Source organism: Balaenoptera acutorostrata, chromosome 16 (assembly GCF_949987535.1).
Source record: "Balaenoptera acutorostrata chromosome 16, mBalAcu1.1, whole genome shotgun sequence".
NCBI classification, from domain to species: Eukaryota; Metazoa; Chordata; class Mammalia; order Artiodactyla; family Balaenopteridae; genus Balaenoptera; species Balaenoptera acutorostrata.
The window spans coordinates 65,932,804-65,950,808 of NC_080079.1; the positions used below are offsets into that span (position 1 = coordinate 65,932,804).

The following is an 18,005-nucleotide window of genomic DNA, read 5'->3' on the forward strand; positions in this document are numbered from 1 at the left end:
CCTCACTATTTAGAGAGTCATTTTTTCCAAGGCATAAAATGATACCTAGATGTCCTGTAGGTGCAGATTTATCTTAGAGACTTAAAAAGCTCCCAGGGATTGGTTTGCATGCTCAAAGAGCTGACTTGAAGCTCTAGAAACTAAGATAAAACCATGATAAATTGCCTTTTTTCTTTATCAATGTGTACTTCAACAAAGGTAGAAGATGTAGTCTATAATCTTTGCGCTGGGGCTCTTTTCTGACTGTTGGGTTTTGCTTTTCAGGACCCCCCTGGGTCGTGCAAGAGCATGGCTTCGATTAGCCCTCATGCAAAAAAAAATGGCTGACTACCTGCGTTGCTTAATTATTCAAAGGGATCTCTTGAGGTATTACCATTAAATCATGTTCATTTTCATTTTTTATTTCATTTATATACTGTTTCCCAAAAAGGATTGAAGATATAGTATGAAAGGATATGTAAAATACATTACGATGGCATAAAATAAAAGGAGGAGCAAAATGAGATAGAAAAGCATGGTGGGGACATAACGTGGATCAAGAACTAGCCTAAAAAATGAATACTGTAAGATTTTTATTGGCTGACAAGGTGGAAATTTATATGTCATATTTCTAAGTTTTAATTTTTTCCTAAATTACAGTTAATTCTATGTATAAAAATTTGTATTGGAATTTGGGGCTTTAATTCAGGAGGTTTCTTTTTAGATCTTGAATGTCCAAACTACTGCTGTGACTGTATTGTGGGCGCTTTTTAAACTGTCAGTTTAAATTGAAGGCCAAATGTTTAAGACTTTCAAAGCAAGGATATCAGTTCTCAAAGGGAGTGGGCCCATGGCAGCCCCTCTATTCGCCCTTGTTCTCTTAGAGTGCCTCTGTGATATTTTGGAGAATCTGGTCTTTTTTTTTTTTAATGTTTTCTTTTTTAAAATTTATTTATTTATTTTTATTTTTGGCTCCATCGGGTCTTCGTTGTGGAATGCGGGATCTTTTTTGTTGTGGTGCTTAGGCTCTTTGTTGCAACGCATGGGCTTCTCTCTAGTTGTGGCGTGTGGGTTTTCTCTCTGTAGTTATGGCGCGTGAGCTCCAGAGCACGTGGGCTCTGTAGTTGTGGTGTGCAGGCTCCAGAGCGCGTGGGCTCTGTAGTTTGCAGCACGCGGGCTCTCTAGTTGAGGCACATGGGCTTAGTAGTTGTGGCCTGTGGGCTTAGTTGCCCCTCGGCACGTGGGATCTTAGTTCCGCGACCAGGGATCAAACCCTCATCCCCTGCACTGAAAGGCGGATTCTTTACCACTGGACCACCAGGGAAGTCCGTGGTCGTTTTTTATTTTACTTGTGACTCCAGTTGTACATCTTGGTTTTCCCATTTGTTAAATGAGAATGACCATGCTTTAAATACCTTCAATTTCTCAACGATATTCTTCTGAAGGTTAATTAAGGTGATTAAGTAATATACATGGGACTTCTTGAAGAAGGCATGAGACAGTGATAAATAGTTTTCTGAGTATTAGTTGTCAAGTCTTAGTTTTTAGGCTGTCCTATTTCTTTCACAAGTCTCTTGTTTGAACATTTTTTGGGATCTAGATATCCATAAATATCTTTAATGCTTATCTATTAAGAGCACTTGCAGTAGATATACCAAATGCATTGACTTGAAAATGGACTTGAAATGTTTCTTATGTTCGTTTCCCCACCTTAGTCTTTATCCTAAGCGTCTTAATAAATCCTGGGATGAAAATTCAACTGTACTAAAAAGTATCGTAATCAGATCAACAGCAGTCACTGTATCTTTTGAGAGTCACAAACATTCCAGGCCTCAATGATGCCCCCTTTTTTTTTTTTTTAAATCTCTGTTTGCTTCTCTTTTCTGTCTCTCAAAACTCCTTTTCCTCTTTAATCTCCTTCAGTCTGTTTCTTTTACGTTTTCTTTATAGACATTTAAATCTCAAAAATTTTAAGTTATTTGCATATAGAAAGGTTAATTTCAACCAATATAAACTAATTTATATTGGTCCCATGCTTGTAATAAGGTATTGAGATTTTAAAATTTAGTTTTCGAAATAAATTTGTAATTTAAGATTTTTATTATTTTAATTTTCACAGTGAATTCTATGAGTATCATGCACTAATGATGGAAGAAGAAGGAGCAGTAATTGTTGGGCTGCTGGTTGGCCTGAATGTGATAGACGCTAATCTGTGTGTAAAGGGAGAGGATTTAGACTCACAAGTAAGTGAGAATGATTAGTGCCAAATGCAGAGTGTTTTCAGTTTGTACTGTTCCTCTTTGATCCAGGTATTACTCTAAGTTGTAAACAGTGCTGTTAAACACTAGAGAAAAATTAGGGATGAAAGTCAGTTGTATGTTAAAGGTACTTCTAGAATTTCCACCCTCTAAATAAGAATAACTTTATTTACTTTAGGTTGGAGTGATTGATTTTTCCATGTATTTAAAGAATGAAGAAGATATTGGAAATAAAGAAAGGTATGATTTTCATAAGTTATTTCACATGTTGTATTTTATATGTAGCTCTTTACAAATCAGTATGAGGTCCATCTATTTGCAATGTGGTTTTTATTTCCTTTTATTCTGTGTAGTTCCTGCTTTGTTTTGTTTTCACTTCCATTTACAAGGGTTACAAAGCAAAAATCACTTAGAAGGAGGTTTTAATCTGAAGTATGACTTTTGGTCATACCAGTAGTTCGGAGACCCATTTTATTTTTTATTTATTTATTTTTTGGTAGTGCTGCACGGCTTATGGGATTTTAGTTCCCTGACCAGGGATCGAACCTGGGCCCTTGGCACTGAGAGTGTGGAGTCCTAACCACTGGACTGCCAGGGAATTCCCCGGAGACCCATTTTAATAGTCAGCTCTGTTTCTGTGATAAAAAGAAATGAAAGCTTATTATTCATAAGCTTACAAATGCTAGTTTATTTTAAGACATAATGGCAATCATATCACAATATTAAATGTATTATATTAACATGTACACCTTAAATTTACACAATGTTATATGTCAAATGTATTTCTTAAAATATAAATGCAGAAAAATTTAAAAACATACTAATGGTATTGTTTAATATTAGCAAGTAATTTATTTAACAAAAGTTACAGTTATTTAGTACACAGGTTGGTGCTATATGATTATAAAGATTCTTGAATTTTATTTTAAAGGCAAGATAATGTTGTTTTACCATTATGGTTTAACAACAATTTTAGATGATTTAGATCTTTTGTGTTTTCTTTTTGTTTTTGGTCACCCAGTAAATACCTTTCCAATTAGCACAAAGCTACTTTTTCCCCTCCTCTAGGAATGTTCAAATTGCTGCCATATTAGACCAGAAGAATTATGTTGAAGAATTAAATAGACAACTGAAGTAAGTATTATGGACACATGGATACTTAGTACATTTTGGATGCTGTCTTAGGGTTTTCCACCCCACCCCCCTTCAGGTCATCTTAACCCTAATTCCTTTTTTCTAAACATCTTTGAAAAGGGGTTGAGGGGTAGAGAGTGAATGGAAATTGAGAATACAGAGAATTATTGGAAATAATTGATTTTCAGCAGAAAATGAGAGTCATATTTTTAAATAGAATCTTCAGAGACATTTAAAAATAGAATTTCAGACTTATCCCTCTACCCTTGGGAAAAAAAGGCTAGATAGGGTGAAAGTTTATATCATTTTGGTGGTTCAAAAATTCATTTTTCCTACTTCAAAGGACTTCACGTGTCAGTGTGACTGTCATCTTCCATGGTGGAAGTTTTCTCCTTACAATGTCACCTGGTCATTGAAGCTGTTAGTGAATACTCTATCTGGGAAGAATTTCTGAGATCTGTGTGTAAAATAGTATAGTATAGTTCTGTCTAGTAGAAATATAATGTGAGTCACAAAGGTAATTTAAAATTTCTAGTAACCACATTAAAAAAATAAAAAACATGAAATATGAGATATTTTATATATTTTGTTGTACTGTCTTCAAAATTCAATGTGCATTTTACACTTACAGCACATTTCAATTCAGAGAAGCCACATGTGGCTTATGGCTGCCATACCAGATAGCACAGGTATAGTGAATAATATTTACTACATTGTTAGAAACAGACTGTTCTCATTAACTAAGATGAATAATTCAAAAATGGCTATCTCTGGGTGATATTATGAATAATTTTTAAATTTCTTTATACTTTTCTGTATTTTCTGAGTTTCACTCAATAAACATGCATTACAATCAGAAAATACAGTTAAACATTTTCCCATTTTAGAAAAAGAAACTAATAAGTTGTAGCTCTTGCTTTCTCTCTGAAGTTAGAGAAGAGAGATCTTTTATCAGTGTCTTTTTTTTTTTTATCATGGAGTTTTAATAATTGGTATCATAGGAAATATATGCATATATATGTGTATTTTGTAATTTGTATTTCTGGGATTGTATATCTGAATGCAACCTTGTACTGCTTATTTATTTACTTTTAAATTTTTATTCACTATTTGGGAATAGGTAATATATTCACATGGTTCGAACTTCAAAAGGAACATAAAATGAAAAATTTCCGTCCTTCCTGATCTCCAACCATCTGGTTTCCCTCTTTGGGAGTAATTAATACACTAGGTTCTTGTGTATGCCTCCAGAGATACATAGGGTAGCATACTTTTTACACTAGTCTGTTCTTTACTATTCTTTCTCAACTGTTTATCTTTAGAGTTTATTTCATTCAGTTAAGAAGAGCTTTTTCTCATTCCCTTTTCAATTATGTGTATTATTGAGTTACAGCAGTACTGGTACCTTACTTTTGTATGTTTTATGTATTAAATTTTTTATTGTTTGTCTCTTTAGAAAGTAGTTCTTGTACATTTAGAATATTTCAAAAGTATAGAAAACAGAAAAAATAGAACTCACTTATTATCCTTCACTTAAAGAAAACAACTGTTGAGGGTTTATTGTTTTTAAAAGTGCTTTTTGATTATTATTTTATTGATTCTTACATAAAAGTAGGGCAAATATCATTGTCTGATTTTATAGATAAGGAAACTGAAGCTCAGAAAGGTTTTACAACTTTGAAGGTGACACAATTAGAAAGTAGAAAAGCAGGGACTATAAACTTGGTCTTCCATCTCCTAGTCCTGTACTTATTATGTATCACCATCAGGATACCCTTGTGCTGTTTGTGAAAAATTCAAGTTGTTTACCTAAGAATGATTGTATTTTAAAAATGATTTAATATGAGTAGAAAAACATTTTTCTTGTTTCATCAGTTAAACTAATATGCCATTACTTATTTCTGAGGCTAGTATAAAATTTGTTGAATCTATTATAGATTTTACTGTAACGTATACAGCATATTTCATTTTATTAGAGAAAGTTTGAGATGGTAGAGTCAAGCAGGCCTTGAAAAACGACTCAGTAAAATGTACAATAATGTCCAGTCTTGATCGATTTAAGTAAAAATGCACAGAACAAATTTGTTCATATACTGTAACCTGACTTTTGACTCTATCCTTGAAAGACGGGTGATTGCTTAGCTGCAGGCTGATTGGATACCTGATGCTGGGTGTCTCATATTCACATTTCCCAAACCATGGGTGACTTTGGAGGTCTTTAAGTTATTATGAAAGTGGAGAGGGCGAACAGATGGAGCTTGTGTTGAAGACAACTATTTACAAGCTTCATTAAGCCACTTAATTATAAAGTGGACATTTAAAATTCATCCTAAATCTAAAATAATTTTAAATTTAGTTTTAACAATATTTAGTAATCTTTGTGTGGAATTTTAGTTCCTAAATGTTATAAGTTAAATGTAAGAAGGACCCTAAGAAGACAGAAAAATATAATGAGCAGCATCAAATGGAATTTTAATAGAAAATTTTATTCTTTTGCTACAGATTTTATTGCTCTGTTAGTCAGATCAAGTTCTCCAACTTAATGAAATTTCCCACAATCAAAAATTCAGACAGGGCAGTTGGTGCATGTCAGTCAACATGATGAGTCCAGGATAACATACTTTTTCTTGCCTTTGTGAGTTTGTGTGATTCTGAATGTGTTTTTTCTTTATTAATTTCAGCAGCACAGTCAGCAGTCTCCATTCAAGAGTTGACTCTTTAGAAAAGTCAAATACTAAGCTGATTGAAGAGGTATTGTCACCTAGCCATGGATAATTGCCTTTCATGGACCTAGTATTGGTGATCCTTTTCCATTTTAAGTATGAATGCATTAAGCGTGCACGCACACACACACACACAAACACATTTTCATCATTATGATGGAATACTTATAGTATAGTTGTAATTGATGATCATAAGTTCTAAAGAAACCATGTATTCTCTGGCAAATTCTTAGGTGAATCTGTGAATTGTTTGAGATACTCAACTTCTGGAAATGAGCCCCAAAGATGAAATGCATACAACTCTTCTGTAAATAAACCATGAGTCTCTTTTTTTAATCTGGATGACCTGTATCACCTATAGTTAGAAATTACCATTAAAATGATCCTGTCCCCCGTGTTCTCCTATTCAGATTACTTTTCCTTACAAGCATCACTCACTCCATGATCATGTATGCCCTTTCTCCACCCTCCCATCTGTAAAACTCCTCCCATGTGCTCTGGTTTCCAGCATTGTCGAAGTAGTTGTCTGGTGGTTGCAGAACCAGAAATTTATCTCAGCTCTCTTTTTTTTTTACTTTTTAAAAAAACTTCAAAAAAAATATTTTGGCCATGCCGCACAGCTTGTGGGATCTCAGTTCCCCAGCCAGGGATGGAACCTGGGCCACAGCCGTGACAGTGCCGAATCCTAACCTCTAGGCCACCAGGGAACTCCTTCAGATCTCTTTTTAATACTATTTGTAAAGTTGCTTTTGAGATAAGTTTTTTTTTTTTTTTTTTTTTTAATCTATCTAACCATAGAATTATTGCTTTCCGGACTTCCTTGGTGGCTCAGTGGTTAAGAGTCTGCCTGCCATGCAGGGGACATGAGGTCAAGCCCTGGTCCGGGAAGATCCCACATGCCGCGGAGCAACTAAGCCCGTGCGCCACAACTACTGAGCCTGCGCTCTAGAGCCCCTGAGCCTAGAGCCCGTGCTCCACAGCAAGAGAAGCCACCGCAGTGAGAAGCCCACGCACCACAACAGAGTAGCCCCCGCTCGCCGCAACTAGAGAAAGCCAGTGCAGCAACGAAGATCCAATGCAGCCAAAAATAAATAATAAAAATAAAATAAATAAATTTAAAAAAAAGAATTATTGCTTTCCATTTTCAGAATTATTTAGGCTAGAGGAAGAAATCTGTTTTAGTGCTATGAACCCTACTTTACATGTTAATTAAAATTCATATTTCTTTTAGAACTGGCCTAATTTTCCCAAACCAGGAAGCACATGACTGTTTGCATGACTGCGTTTTCATTTTGATAGTTTAGGACCATTTGATAGTTTGATAGATTGGGACCATTAGAGAGAGCTCCTCACTAGTTTGTGCCTCTTCTTGACCATAATAGGCGCACTGTGAAGTTCGAGTTGCATTTCTGACCAAGTGTTCATGAATTTATTTGCAAGCCAACATTGGGGAGTAGTTCCTGCTTTCCCTTCCTAGGATCCCTCTTTTCATTCTAGGCTTCAGAGCCAAGTCACTTAGTCATTCATATTTAACTCTGAGGGTGAGAGCTGTCTCGTATTTGTGATCGTCAGTTACTCAGCATGCCCAGATTTCACAAGGGTGTCCTATTTGATTATCGTGAATGTCTGTGTTACATTTTCAATAATAGCAGAACTTTCCTTATAGATGTTTTGGTCTTTACACAAGTCTTTACAGTCTTACTGTTTACCATATAATTCTTCATATGCTTACTCATGCACTTTGTATTCAGGACATTATAAATCAGATAAGCAATATGTTTCTACTAACATACGATTTGACTGGCTAACAAAAGGAAATAGAAATAAGAGTATAATTTCTTTAATTGGTATCTTGGGATAATAGGAGCACATTTTTCTTATGAAAATTTCTGTAGATGTGAGAGACATTTTACAAGTTTTCGAATTTTATTTTCTGTTGTTATAGTCATGAACGTAACCTGTAAAGCAAGTATAAATAAAGCTGTTTAAAATCTTTTTTTCTTGCCCCTGTTTTATTTTTAGTTAGCAATAGCAAAGAATAATATCATTAAACTACAAGAAGAAAATCATCAATTACGAAGTGAAAATAAATTGATTTTAATGAAAACACAGCAGCACCTAGAAGTAAGTATAGATTGCAGACAGATTGTCTTGCATCAGAAATAGCCCTTTTGGGGACTTTTGCATAGACTGGATATATCTGTGCTGTATTAATTAATAGTAGTGATTATAGAATAACAAGTTTTATGTTTTCTTCCTAGGTTACCAAAGTAGATGTGGAAACTGAGCTTCAAACATATAAGCATTCTAGGCAGGGGCTAGATGAAATGTACAATGAAGCCAGAAGGCAGCTTCGAGATGAATCTCAGTTAAGACAAGTAGGTTACATTACAGTTACATTAGTAAAAATGATAATTTACCCTTAAGCACCACTTAAAATCTCTATCAGCCTTATCTTCCTTGGTGTGGGATAGCGATCTGATCCCCTTAGTCCCTTCAAATTCTTTAAACTCCCATTGTGTCAGTGTTTTTTAAACAGTGTTTTTAAACTGTGTTACAGTCTGTGTTTGTGAAGTGAGTAGATTGTGACCAGCATTACAAAAAATAGAATAGAATGATGTATTCGGATATCAATATTCAAATAGTAAAGTCATATTTAAAATTAACTTATTTTTTAACCTGTCTAAATTATGAAATACTGACAGAAAAATACAAATATGTAGCTTGATGGATTATAACATAAATACCTGTGTAGCCAATCCAGGTCAAGAAGAGAGTATTGCCAGCCTTTCCATCCCTTTTGCTCTTTGTCTTTAATGTTAGGATCCTTCTGATGTAAAATTCTTGAAGAGAAGAAATTAAAACTGTTTGTGAAATGGGATTTTTGATTTATCTTTGGCCTTTACTGATATGGACTACTTCATTTCTTTAAGGAAAATTAATACTGAGTTTATGAGGCATAAGAATACATAATTCTCTAGTCATTAAAATAGTGATAGTCAACATAATGTGGAAAATGCTTTCATTTAACAAAACGTGCATTTGAAAATATTTAGAATGTTCTTATAGGGCCTAGTTGATTCCCTTTAGTGGGGCTTATAACTCAAAAGGAGTAGTCTGCATAATAAATGGTAACTCTTTCTTGTTGTCATTAACTGTTGTGTATCTGACTTTGACATCCTGAAGCAGTGTGTGAATTGAGGCTGTATTGAATTGCAGGATGTGGAGAATGAGCTGGCGGTACAAGTTAGTATGAAACATGAGATTGAACTTGCCATGAAGTTGTTAGAGAAAGATATCCATGAGAAACAAGATACTCTGATAGGCCTTCGACAACAGCTAGAGGAAGTTAAAGCAATTAACATAGAGATGTATCAAAAGCTGCAGGTAAGGAATGTTCTTAAATTCTTGGAACTTCTTGTTATATAAATTGAAAATGAGGGACTTCCCTGGTGGTCCAGTAGTAAAGAATCCACCTTCCAATGCAGGAGATGCAGTTCCCTCCCTGGTTGGGGAACTAGGTTCCCACATGCAGTGGGGCAGCTAAGCCCTCGCGCCACAAATACTTAACGCACCTCAACTAAAGAGCCTGTTTGCCGCAAACTGCAGAGCCCATCCGCCCTGGAGCCTGCGCGTCACAACTAGAGAAGAGAAAACCTGTACCCCACAACTAGAGAGAAGCCCACGCGCTACAACGAAAGATCCCGCGTGCCGCAACGAAAGATCCCGTGTGCCGCAACAAAAGATCCCATGTGCCACAACGAAAGATCCCATGTGCCACAACTAAGACCTGATGCAGACAAAAAAAATAAATAAAGATAAATAAATAAATTGAAAATGAACGTTTGTATGAAAGATTCAGTTTTTAAGAGATGAGCCCATTATAATTGTGCCATGTCGGTAGTAAAAACCAGTGACATTTTTCCTAAATGGAAGCTGAAGAAATGTAGCAATGTCAAAGAACAAACAAAAAAATTACCTATCTGAGTTTGTTTCTTAATGCTGACAGATTAACAGATGAAGCGTAAATCTTTTGGGAAAATTCAGTCAAAATGTGCAAGACATTTTTGTAAACTTCTTTACACAGTATAGTCCTAAGAGATTTAATTTTGATTGAAATGCTTTACTATAATTGTTACAAATTGTCTAATAAAGTGACATTGCTGTTAAGTAGACTTGTTGCCAAAAGCCCTTTACAATTTAATTTGAAAAAATAGCATATTTTACACGAGTTTATTCTGTCATCTTCTGAAAATATTGAAGGCTGAGGTTTTTTTTTTTCCTTTATTACTTTTTTTTTTTTTTTGACCTTGCTGCACAGCTTGTGGGAGCTTAGTTTCCCAACCAGGGATTGAACCAGCGCCCTCGGCAGTGAAAGCTCAGAGTCTTAACCACTGGACCACCAGGGAATTTTCCCTTTATTACCTTTTAAATGAAGACTAGTTGTAGTAGTACTGCTTTATATCTAGGAGTATTTTATTTTATTTTATTTTTAATTTATTTTTTATTAGAGTATAGTTGATTTACAATGTTGTGTTAATTTCTGCTGTATAGCAAAGTGACTCAGTTATACACACATATACATTCTTTTTTATATTTTTTTCCATTATGGTTTATCCCAGGATATTGAACATAGTTCCCTGTGCTATACAGTAGGACCTTGTTGTTTACCCATTCTATATGTAATATGTTGCATCTACTAACCCCAAACTCCCAGTCTATCCCTCCCCCACTCCCCCTCCCTCCTCGGCAACAACAGGTCTGTTCTTTGTATGTGAGTCTGTTTCTGTTTCGTAGTTAGTTTCATTTGTCCTATATTTTAGATTCCACATATAAGAGATATCATATGGTATTTGTCTTTCTCTTTCTGACTTACTTCACTTAGTATGATAATCTCTGGTTGCAGCCATGTTGCTGCAAATGGCATTATTTCTTTCTTTTTTATGACTGAGTAGTATTCCATTGTATATATGTACCACATATTCCTTATCCATTCATCTGTTGATGGACATTTAGGTTGTTTCCATGTCTTGGCTATTGTGAATAGTGCTGCTATGAACATAGGGGTGCATCTAGGAGTATTTTAATCTACAAATAAACTTTGCTCATTTCAAAGTAACAATCCCATAGCAAAATGGTATACAAAGCTTATAGATATTCAGGTTTAAAAATCAAAACCACTGTAGCTTTTATGTTTTTCTAAATAGGGTTCTGAAGCTGATTTGAAAGAAAAAAATGAAATAACTGCCCGACTTGAAGAAAAAACCAATAAAATTACTGCAGCCATGAGGCAGCTGGAACAAAGGTACAGCATTTCCAGTCTTAGTTTCTTTTTTCCTTTCTTTACCCTCCTTTTCTTTATTCAACTCTGACACCTGCCACAAAGACCATTAGGAAAATTAAATTAGGAATTTTTTTTAAAGCCCAGCAGAATTTTGCCTTTTTTGTTTCGGTTGTTGCATGGAATCAAGTTGCTTTATATTAGCCTGATTCATTTGAACTTGCCATTTTGTAGATATTTTAGAAAGGCCTAATATTGGCAGTTTCATTTGGTTCAATGTATTACATAAAACAAATACACAAACAAAAGCCTCGAAAAAGTGAAAAACGAACAAAATCCATGGTGGAATTATCCCTGATTGATTTCCATGCATATTGATTGTCATATCCCTTGTCATTCACCATCTCTTTATGTGAAATCAAGCTTTCTGAGTTGGCAGTTTAGTTGTGTTTTTTTGAGCTAGGACCCTCAACCTAACCCAGGAAATAATTTTGTTTAAATTGAATTGTTTTATATTGGCATTTTTCACTTTTATTGTTGGAAAGTGTAATGTATTTCCATTGACCTGTCATGTTGGTGTCAACATATGTCTTATCATTGCTTTCTTTGAATCTACTTATGAAAAACATAACTATTAATGCTTTATTGACATGAATATTCTTTTATTGACATCCTCTTTCTTCTTTTTTCTTTTTTGTTTTCTTTATCCCCATTTTTACATTTTGGACATCTTTATTACCTTTTTCTGTCTTTGATTTTTGTCCATTCCATTATGAAGTGACAGTGATTTGTTAACTCAAACTAGAACAATTGCAATGTCATTGGTGAAATGTGCCAGCAGTGACACTCAGGACCAGTACAAGCTGGTCAAAGATATATCTTTCTGAAAACCACTTGTATTCAAACAGACTAAAAGAGAACCAACAATTTTATAATATATTAAATTGAAAAAGAATTTATGCTATTATGTATTCTGAAAGGGTATTAGGAACCCTGTACACTTCTTGATCAGCTGCTGTGGTAATACACTGCCATAAAGCAGAGTGGGTGCACTTGGATTTCCAAAAATTCCTCATACCTTGTGCTCAAGGGCTTATTTGAGTATTGACCCTTTGAAGGTCAGAATTTTCAAATGCAGTTTTATCTTTTTAGCTACTTTTTGATGGCAAATATAAAAATTGTTTAATAATAAGTTAATCTTTGGTTTCACAGTGTGTTGGCACAGACTTTTTTCCCCATTGGTCCACTCTTTGCCTACTAGCTCCTTTACTGATTTTTTACTATGTTTTAAAATAGTTTATAACCCAGATTGGCCATCATCTTATGCTTTAGCGCCTTGATTTTCCAGTTCCCCTTAGCCCTCTTCTGTGATAGCACAACTTCAAGGCCTACCTCACTCTGACTTTTATTTTCATTTCTGTACCCTTAGATAAAAGCTTGGGTCTCCCATCTCTCCATCTTAATATTTTAAATTTAAATTTAGATTTAGAGGTAACTTGAATGTTACACTTACTCTCATTTTTTTGGAAGTGGCCTTTATACTTTTGAAATGTGTGAGGGTTGCCCCATTGGCATGGTTTTAAGGAAGAAAAGAAGAGGTAATTTTTTTGGTTAGTTGAATAGAAATTTCTCTTTTGATTCCCTACAAGGACTTAATGTCCCTTGAATACTTGGGAGATGTTTTCTGATAAAAGTAGTGATGTTAAATCTAAAATCCTAGATGGCCATAGGAGGCAGGGAGTGGAGCTAAGCACAGGGAGAAGCAATGACTTACAAATAAAAGCAGAAAGAAAGAAATTCACATTTTAAGCTACTTTAAAAAATTCAGTGATGAGGAACAAAAATGATCTCTAGAGAATGTTGCCAACTAGTAATAAATTCTTTTGAATCTTAAAACACACATATACACACTCACAGAACATTAGCATAATTTAGTAAATGTATAAAGATTCTATAGGGAGGACTTGACTGTTATTTGAAGTAATTGCAGGTCTTTGCTCTTGGCCTTGTAGCACACTTGATTCCTAGCATACACATCCTAGCATAATATATAACAATGTGGCTTCTTCACCTAGTGTAGACATAAGTACTATACTTTTCATGGTTTCATAAAAAGGCAGTAACACACATATTATACTTTGAAACTTAACTCATTATGCTTTACATAAGTGGTAAAGGCTATATTGCTTTGCATTGTTAATTATGAACAAGAAATAAAGCACATTTGAAGATAGTATTCTGGGTATATTATGCGTTATATTGAAAAAAATCACAAAACAATTTCTAGACATTGTGTGGCTCTTTCACGTTTTTGAGTTTGTGAGTTTTCCCCCAAACTTTGTTTTCATTTAGAAATGTTTCTATTTCCCCATTTTTCTTTTATTTGTCTTCTTCACCCTTTTACACCCTAGTTCTAGCCTCAGTTTTACCCAAAGTTGATTTGAATTACACCAGATTGCAGCAAGCAGAGAAGGCGCAAATGGACACTGAAGATGAGGACAAGAAATATCTACAAGAATGCCAGAGTAAATTCGACGGTCTGCAGAAACAAATCTCCCAAAAGGAGAAACAGCTGTGAGTATATTTGGAAATAAATACCTGTATTAACATAATTTCCCCCTCTTCCCCCCCATTTTTTGGCACATAATGGTAGACAACCTATATTTTTATTTATTTAACGATGCTGGCTAGGTTGTGGAGTTCTCCTTCCAAAAAAAAAAAGAAAAAAGAAAAAAAAGAAAACTAGAAAGCATAATTGTGATAAAACTTATGTTTTTGCTCCCTTTATTGTTTATAGAGTACTTTCAACTGTCTTGCTATCTTCTTGCTCAAGGAGAGTTTTATTCTTTTTGCTGTTGTTCAGCATTAATCTGATGGCCATTATGTTTCTAGATACTGAGTATTATAGGCCTTTGTAACTCAAAGGAACTTACATTATCAAAGAAAGTGATATTTTCTGAGAACATTTTTATTAGTACTTCGTATGATAGATCTATATATTACCAGCTAGGAAAGATGTCAGTATATGTCACTGAGTTGAAAAAAGCAAGTTGCAGACAGTATGCTAAGTATTATCCCATTTTTTATAAAATTAAAACTGTATATGTGTGTATTTACATATACATAGAAAAGAGTTTAAAGAATACAGATTCTGGAAAATGATTATCTCAAGGGAGTGATGGTAAATTGACAGGGGTATTTTACTTTTTACTTTATAAACATCAGTATTTTTTTCCCCAATAAATATGTACCACTTTGTTATTAAAGAAAACAGCAAAACAACAATAGAAAATAAAGAGTTATATATTGGGTTGGCCAAAAAGTTCATTCGTGTTTTTCCGTAAGATGTTCCAGAAAAACCCGAACGAACTTTTTGGCCAACCCAATATTATGTTTAACAGATCATTAACAAGATCACATACCATGTATGATGTGTAACTTGCTAAGCTACCTTTAAATCCATTGAGGTGTTTTTAAGTTCTTTTCTATTCTTGATGATTTTCTGTCTAGTAGTTCTATCAGTTATCAAGAGAGGATTTGTTGAAATATCCCAACTATAATTGTGGATTTGTATATTTCTACTTTTAGTTCTATCAGTTTTTGCTTCTTGTATTCTGAGTTCTGTTGTTTGGTGCCTACACATTTAAGATTGCTGTGTCTTCTTGGTGTATTGACCTTTTTATCATTATATAATGTGCCTTTTGTCTCTGGTAGTTTTATTTGCTCTGAAGTCTATTTTATCTCATATTAACATAGCCACTCCTGCTTTCTTCTGATTAATGTTTTCATGTAGTAAACAAAAGATTAATGTTTACATTTTCTATCTTTTTAATTTCAGCCTAATCTGTATCATTATATTTGAAGTAAGTTTCCTATAGTGCATGTTTTTTATCCATTCTGCCAATCTCTCTTTTAAGGATGTATTTAGCCTATTTACATTTAGTGTAATTGTTGATATGTTAGAGCTTAAATCTGCTGTTTTATGTATTTTCATTCCTCTATTCTATTTTTCCTGTCTTCTCATGGGTTACTTGAACATTATTTAGAATTCGCTTTTGATTTATCTGTAGTATTTTTTAGTGTATCTCTTTGTATAGATTTTTTAAAGTGGTTACTCTAGACATTGTATCATATATCTGCAACTTTTCACCACTGGTGTCAACATTTTACTATATTGAGGGAAGTGTGGAAGCCTTACCTCCACTTAGGTCTTTTTACGTTCTCTTTTTTACAATATAATTTGCTTAAATATTTCCTCTATGTAATATTGAGAAGCACATCAATGATATAGTTTGTGCTTCAACCATTAAACATAATTTAGAAAACTCTCTATTGTTCTTTCTTCATTCCTGATGCTCCAAGTTTCCTTTTTTGTGTCTGAAGAACTTCATTTAGCCATTCTTCTAAGGTAGGTCTGTTGGCAACAAATTCCCTTAGTTCTCTTTCATCTGAGAATGTCTTGATTTCACCTTTATTTCTGAAGGATATTTTCAGAATATCCTTAAAATTCTGAGTTGACAGTTCTTTTCTTTTAGCATTTGAAAACTGTTATGCCACTTTCTTTTGGTCTTCGTAGTTTCTGATGAAAGGTAGACTGTCATTTGAATCATTGTTCCTCTAGTTACCCTCAAGATTCTTTGGATTTATCCTTTTTTGCCTTTGGTCTGCTTCTTGGATCATTAGGCTTATCTTTGCCAAATCTGGAAAAATTTCAGCCATTATTTCTTCAGATATTTTTTTTCAGTTCCACCTGCTTTCTCCTCTCCTTCTGGGACTCTGATATCATGAATGTTAGATCTTTTTTTTAATAGTCCCACAGGACCCTGACACTATTTTTATTTTTTTCGGTCAGTTTTCTTTCTGTTGTTCAGATCGGGTAACCTCTGTTGTTCTGTTTTGAAATTCATGCATTCTTTCCTCATCATCTTCATTCTCCTATTGAGACCATTCAGTGAGATTATTTTATTTTTCAGTTCTAAGATTTCCGTTTGACTCTTCTTCCCTTCCAAAATTTCCTTTCTTCCTTTCAAAACTTCCTATTCATTAATTTGTTTCAAGCATATTCTTTTTTTTTTCAGAGGAAGTAAAATATAAACTGTATTTTAAATGATACCCAGGAGTCTAAGTCACTATCTGGGCAGGAGAGGGAATTTCCAGGTAGAGGAAATGACATTTTGGGAGTTTTTTGTTTTGTTGTTTTAATTGAGCTATAGTTGATTTACAGTGTTGTGTTAGTTTCAGGGGTACAGCAAAGTGATTCAGTTATACATACATCTATATATTTTTTCAGATTATTTTCCCTTATAGGTTATTACAAAATATTGAGTATACTTCCCTGTGCTAGACAGTGGGACCTGTTGGTTATCTATTTTATATATAGTAGTGTGTATATGTTAATCCCAAACTCCCCCCTTTCCCCTTTGGTAACCATAAGTTTGTTTTCTATGTCTGTGGCTCTATTTCCGTTTTGTAAATAAGTTCATTTATCTCATTTTTTTTTAGATTCTACATGTAAGTGATATCATATGATATTTGTCTTTCTCTGTCTGACTTACTTCACTTAGTATGATAATCTCTAGGTCCGTCCGTGTTACTGCAAATGGCATTTTATGGCTGACTGATATTCCATTGTATAAATATAACACATCTTTATTTAGTCATCTGTCGATGGACATTTAGGTTGCTTCCATGTCTTGGCTATTGTAAATAGTGCTACAGTGAACATTGGGGTGCATGTATCTTTTCGGATTACTGTTTTCTGCAGGTATATGCCCAGGAGTAGGATTGCAGGATCGTATGGTAGCTCTATTTTTAGTTTTTAAAGGAACCTCCATACTGTTCTCCATAGTGGTTTTACCAATTTACATACCCACCAACAGTGTAGGAGGGTTCCTCAAGCATTTTCTTAATTGGTCATGGGAACATTTTTATGATGGCTGCTTTAAAATTCTTGTTAGTTAAATCCAGCATCTTGAATTATCTGACATGTTGCCATCTATTGATTTTTCCTGGAATCTGTTGACTTGGAATCTGTTGGAATCTGTTGATTTTTCCTGGGTCTTGATATGACAGGTATTTTTCAGTTGCATTCTGGACATTTTGGGAACTATGTTATGAGACTGCATCTTACTTAAATCTTATGTTTTAGCAGTCCTCTACTGAAACCACACCAGCAGGGGAACGTGGACACTGACTCTTCATACAAAGTGGGGGTAGAAGCCCAGGACCATCCTGGATGGAATGGAGAAGGGTGCCTAACTAGTGGGCAGGGATTGAAATCTGTGCTTTCCACTCAGTCTCCATTGACACTGTGGAGAGGGAGAGTGGTGCCTTGTTACCATCAAGTGGGAGTGGAGTCCATGCTTCCCTCTTGGTCTCTGCTGACACCATCCTGGAGGGGAGTGAGAGAGGTACCTCACTAACCCCAGGCCAGGGTAGAAATCTAGGCTCCCCACTTGGCATTTGCTGACACTGTGGGGAGGGTGAGAAATGCCTTGTTACTGATGCACAAGGATAAAGGTCCAAGCTCTCCATGTGACTTCCACTAATACCGTAGAGGTGGTGGGGAGAGATACCTCATTACTGCTGGGTGGTGGTAAAAAAAAGTCCAGGCTCCGCACTTGGCTCTTT

The 18,005-nt window shown here is 34.7% G+C and overlaps 1 protein-coding gene across 8 annotated transcripts in view; it reads left to right on the top strand.

The window, feature by feature from the left end:
• RUFY2 (RUN and FYVE domain containing 2) overlaps positions 1–18,005 on the top strand; it is a 50,750-nt gene that overhangs the window by 11,933 nt on the left and 20,812 nt on the right. For 3 of the 8 annotated variants that reach the window (XM_057530366.1, XM_057530365.1, XM_007167790.3), the window contains 10 exons: positions 265–366; positions 2,099–2,222; positions 2,416–2,477; positions 3,306–3,371; positions 6,053–6,122; positions 8,117–8,218; positions 8,356–8,472; positions 9,314–9,481; positions 11,302–11,399; positions 13,830–13,949. In XM_057530366.1, the coding sequence (XP_057386349.1) occupies positions 265–366; positions 2,099–2,222; positions 2,416–2,477; positions 3,306–3,371; positions 6,053–6,122; positions 8,117–8,218; positions 8,356–8,472; positions 9,314–9,481; positions 11,302–11,399; positions 13,830–13,949 (1,029 nt within the window). The other 5 variants (XM_007167794.2, XM_028162974.2, XM_007167791.3 and 2 more) reach the window with 5 other exon arrangements.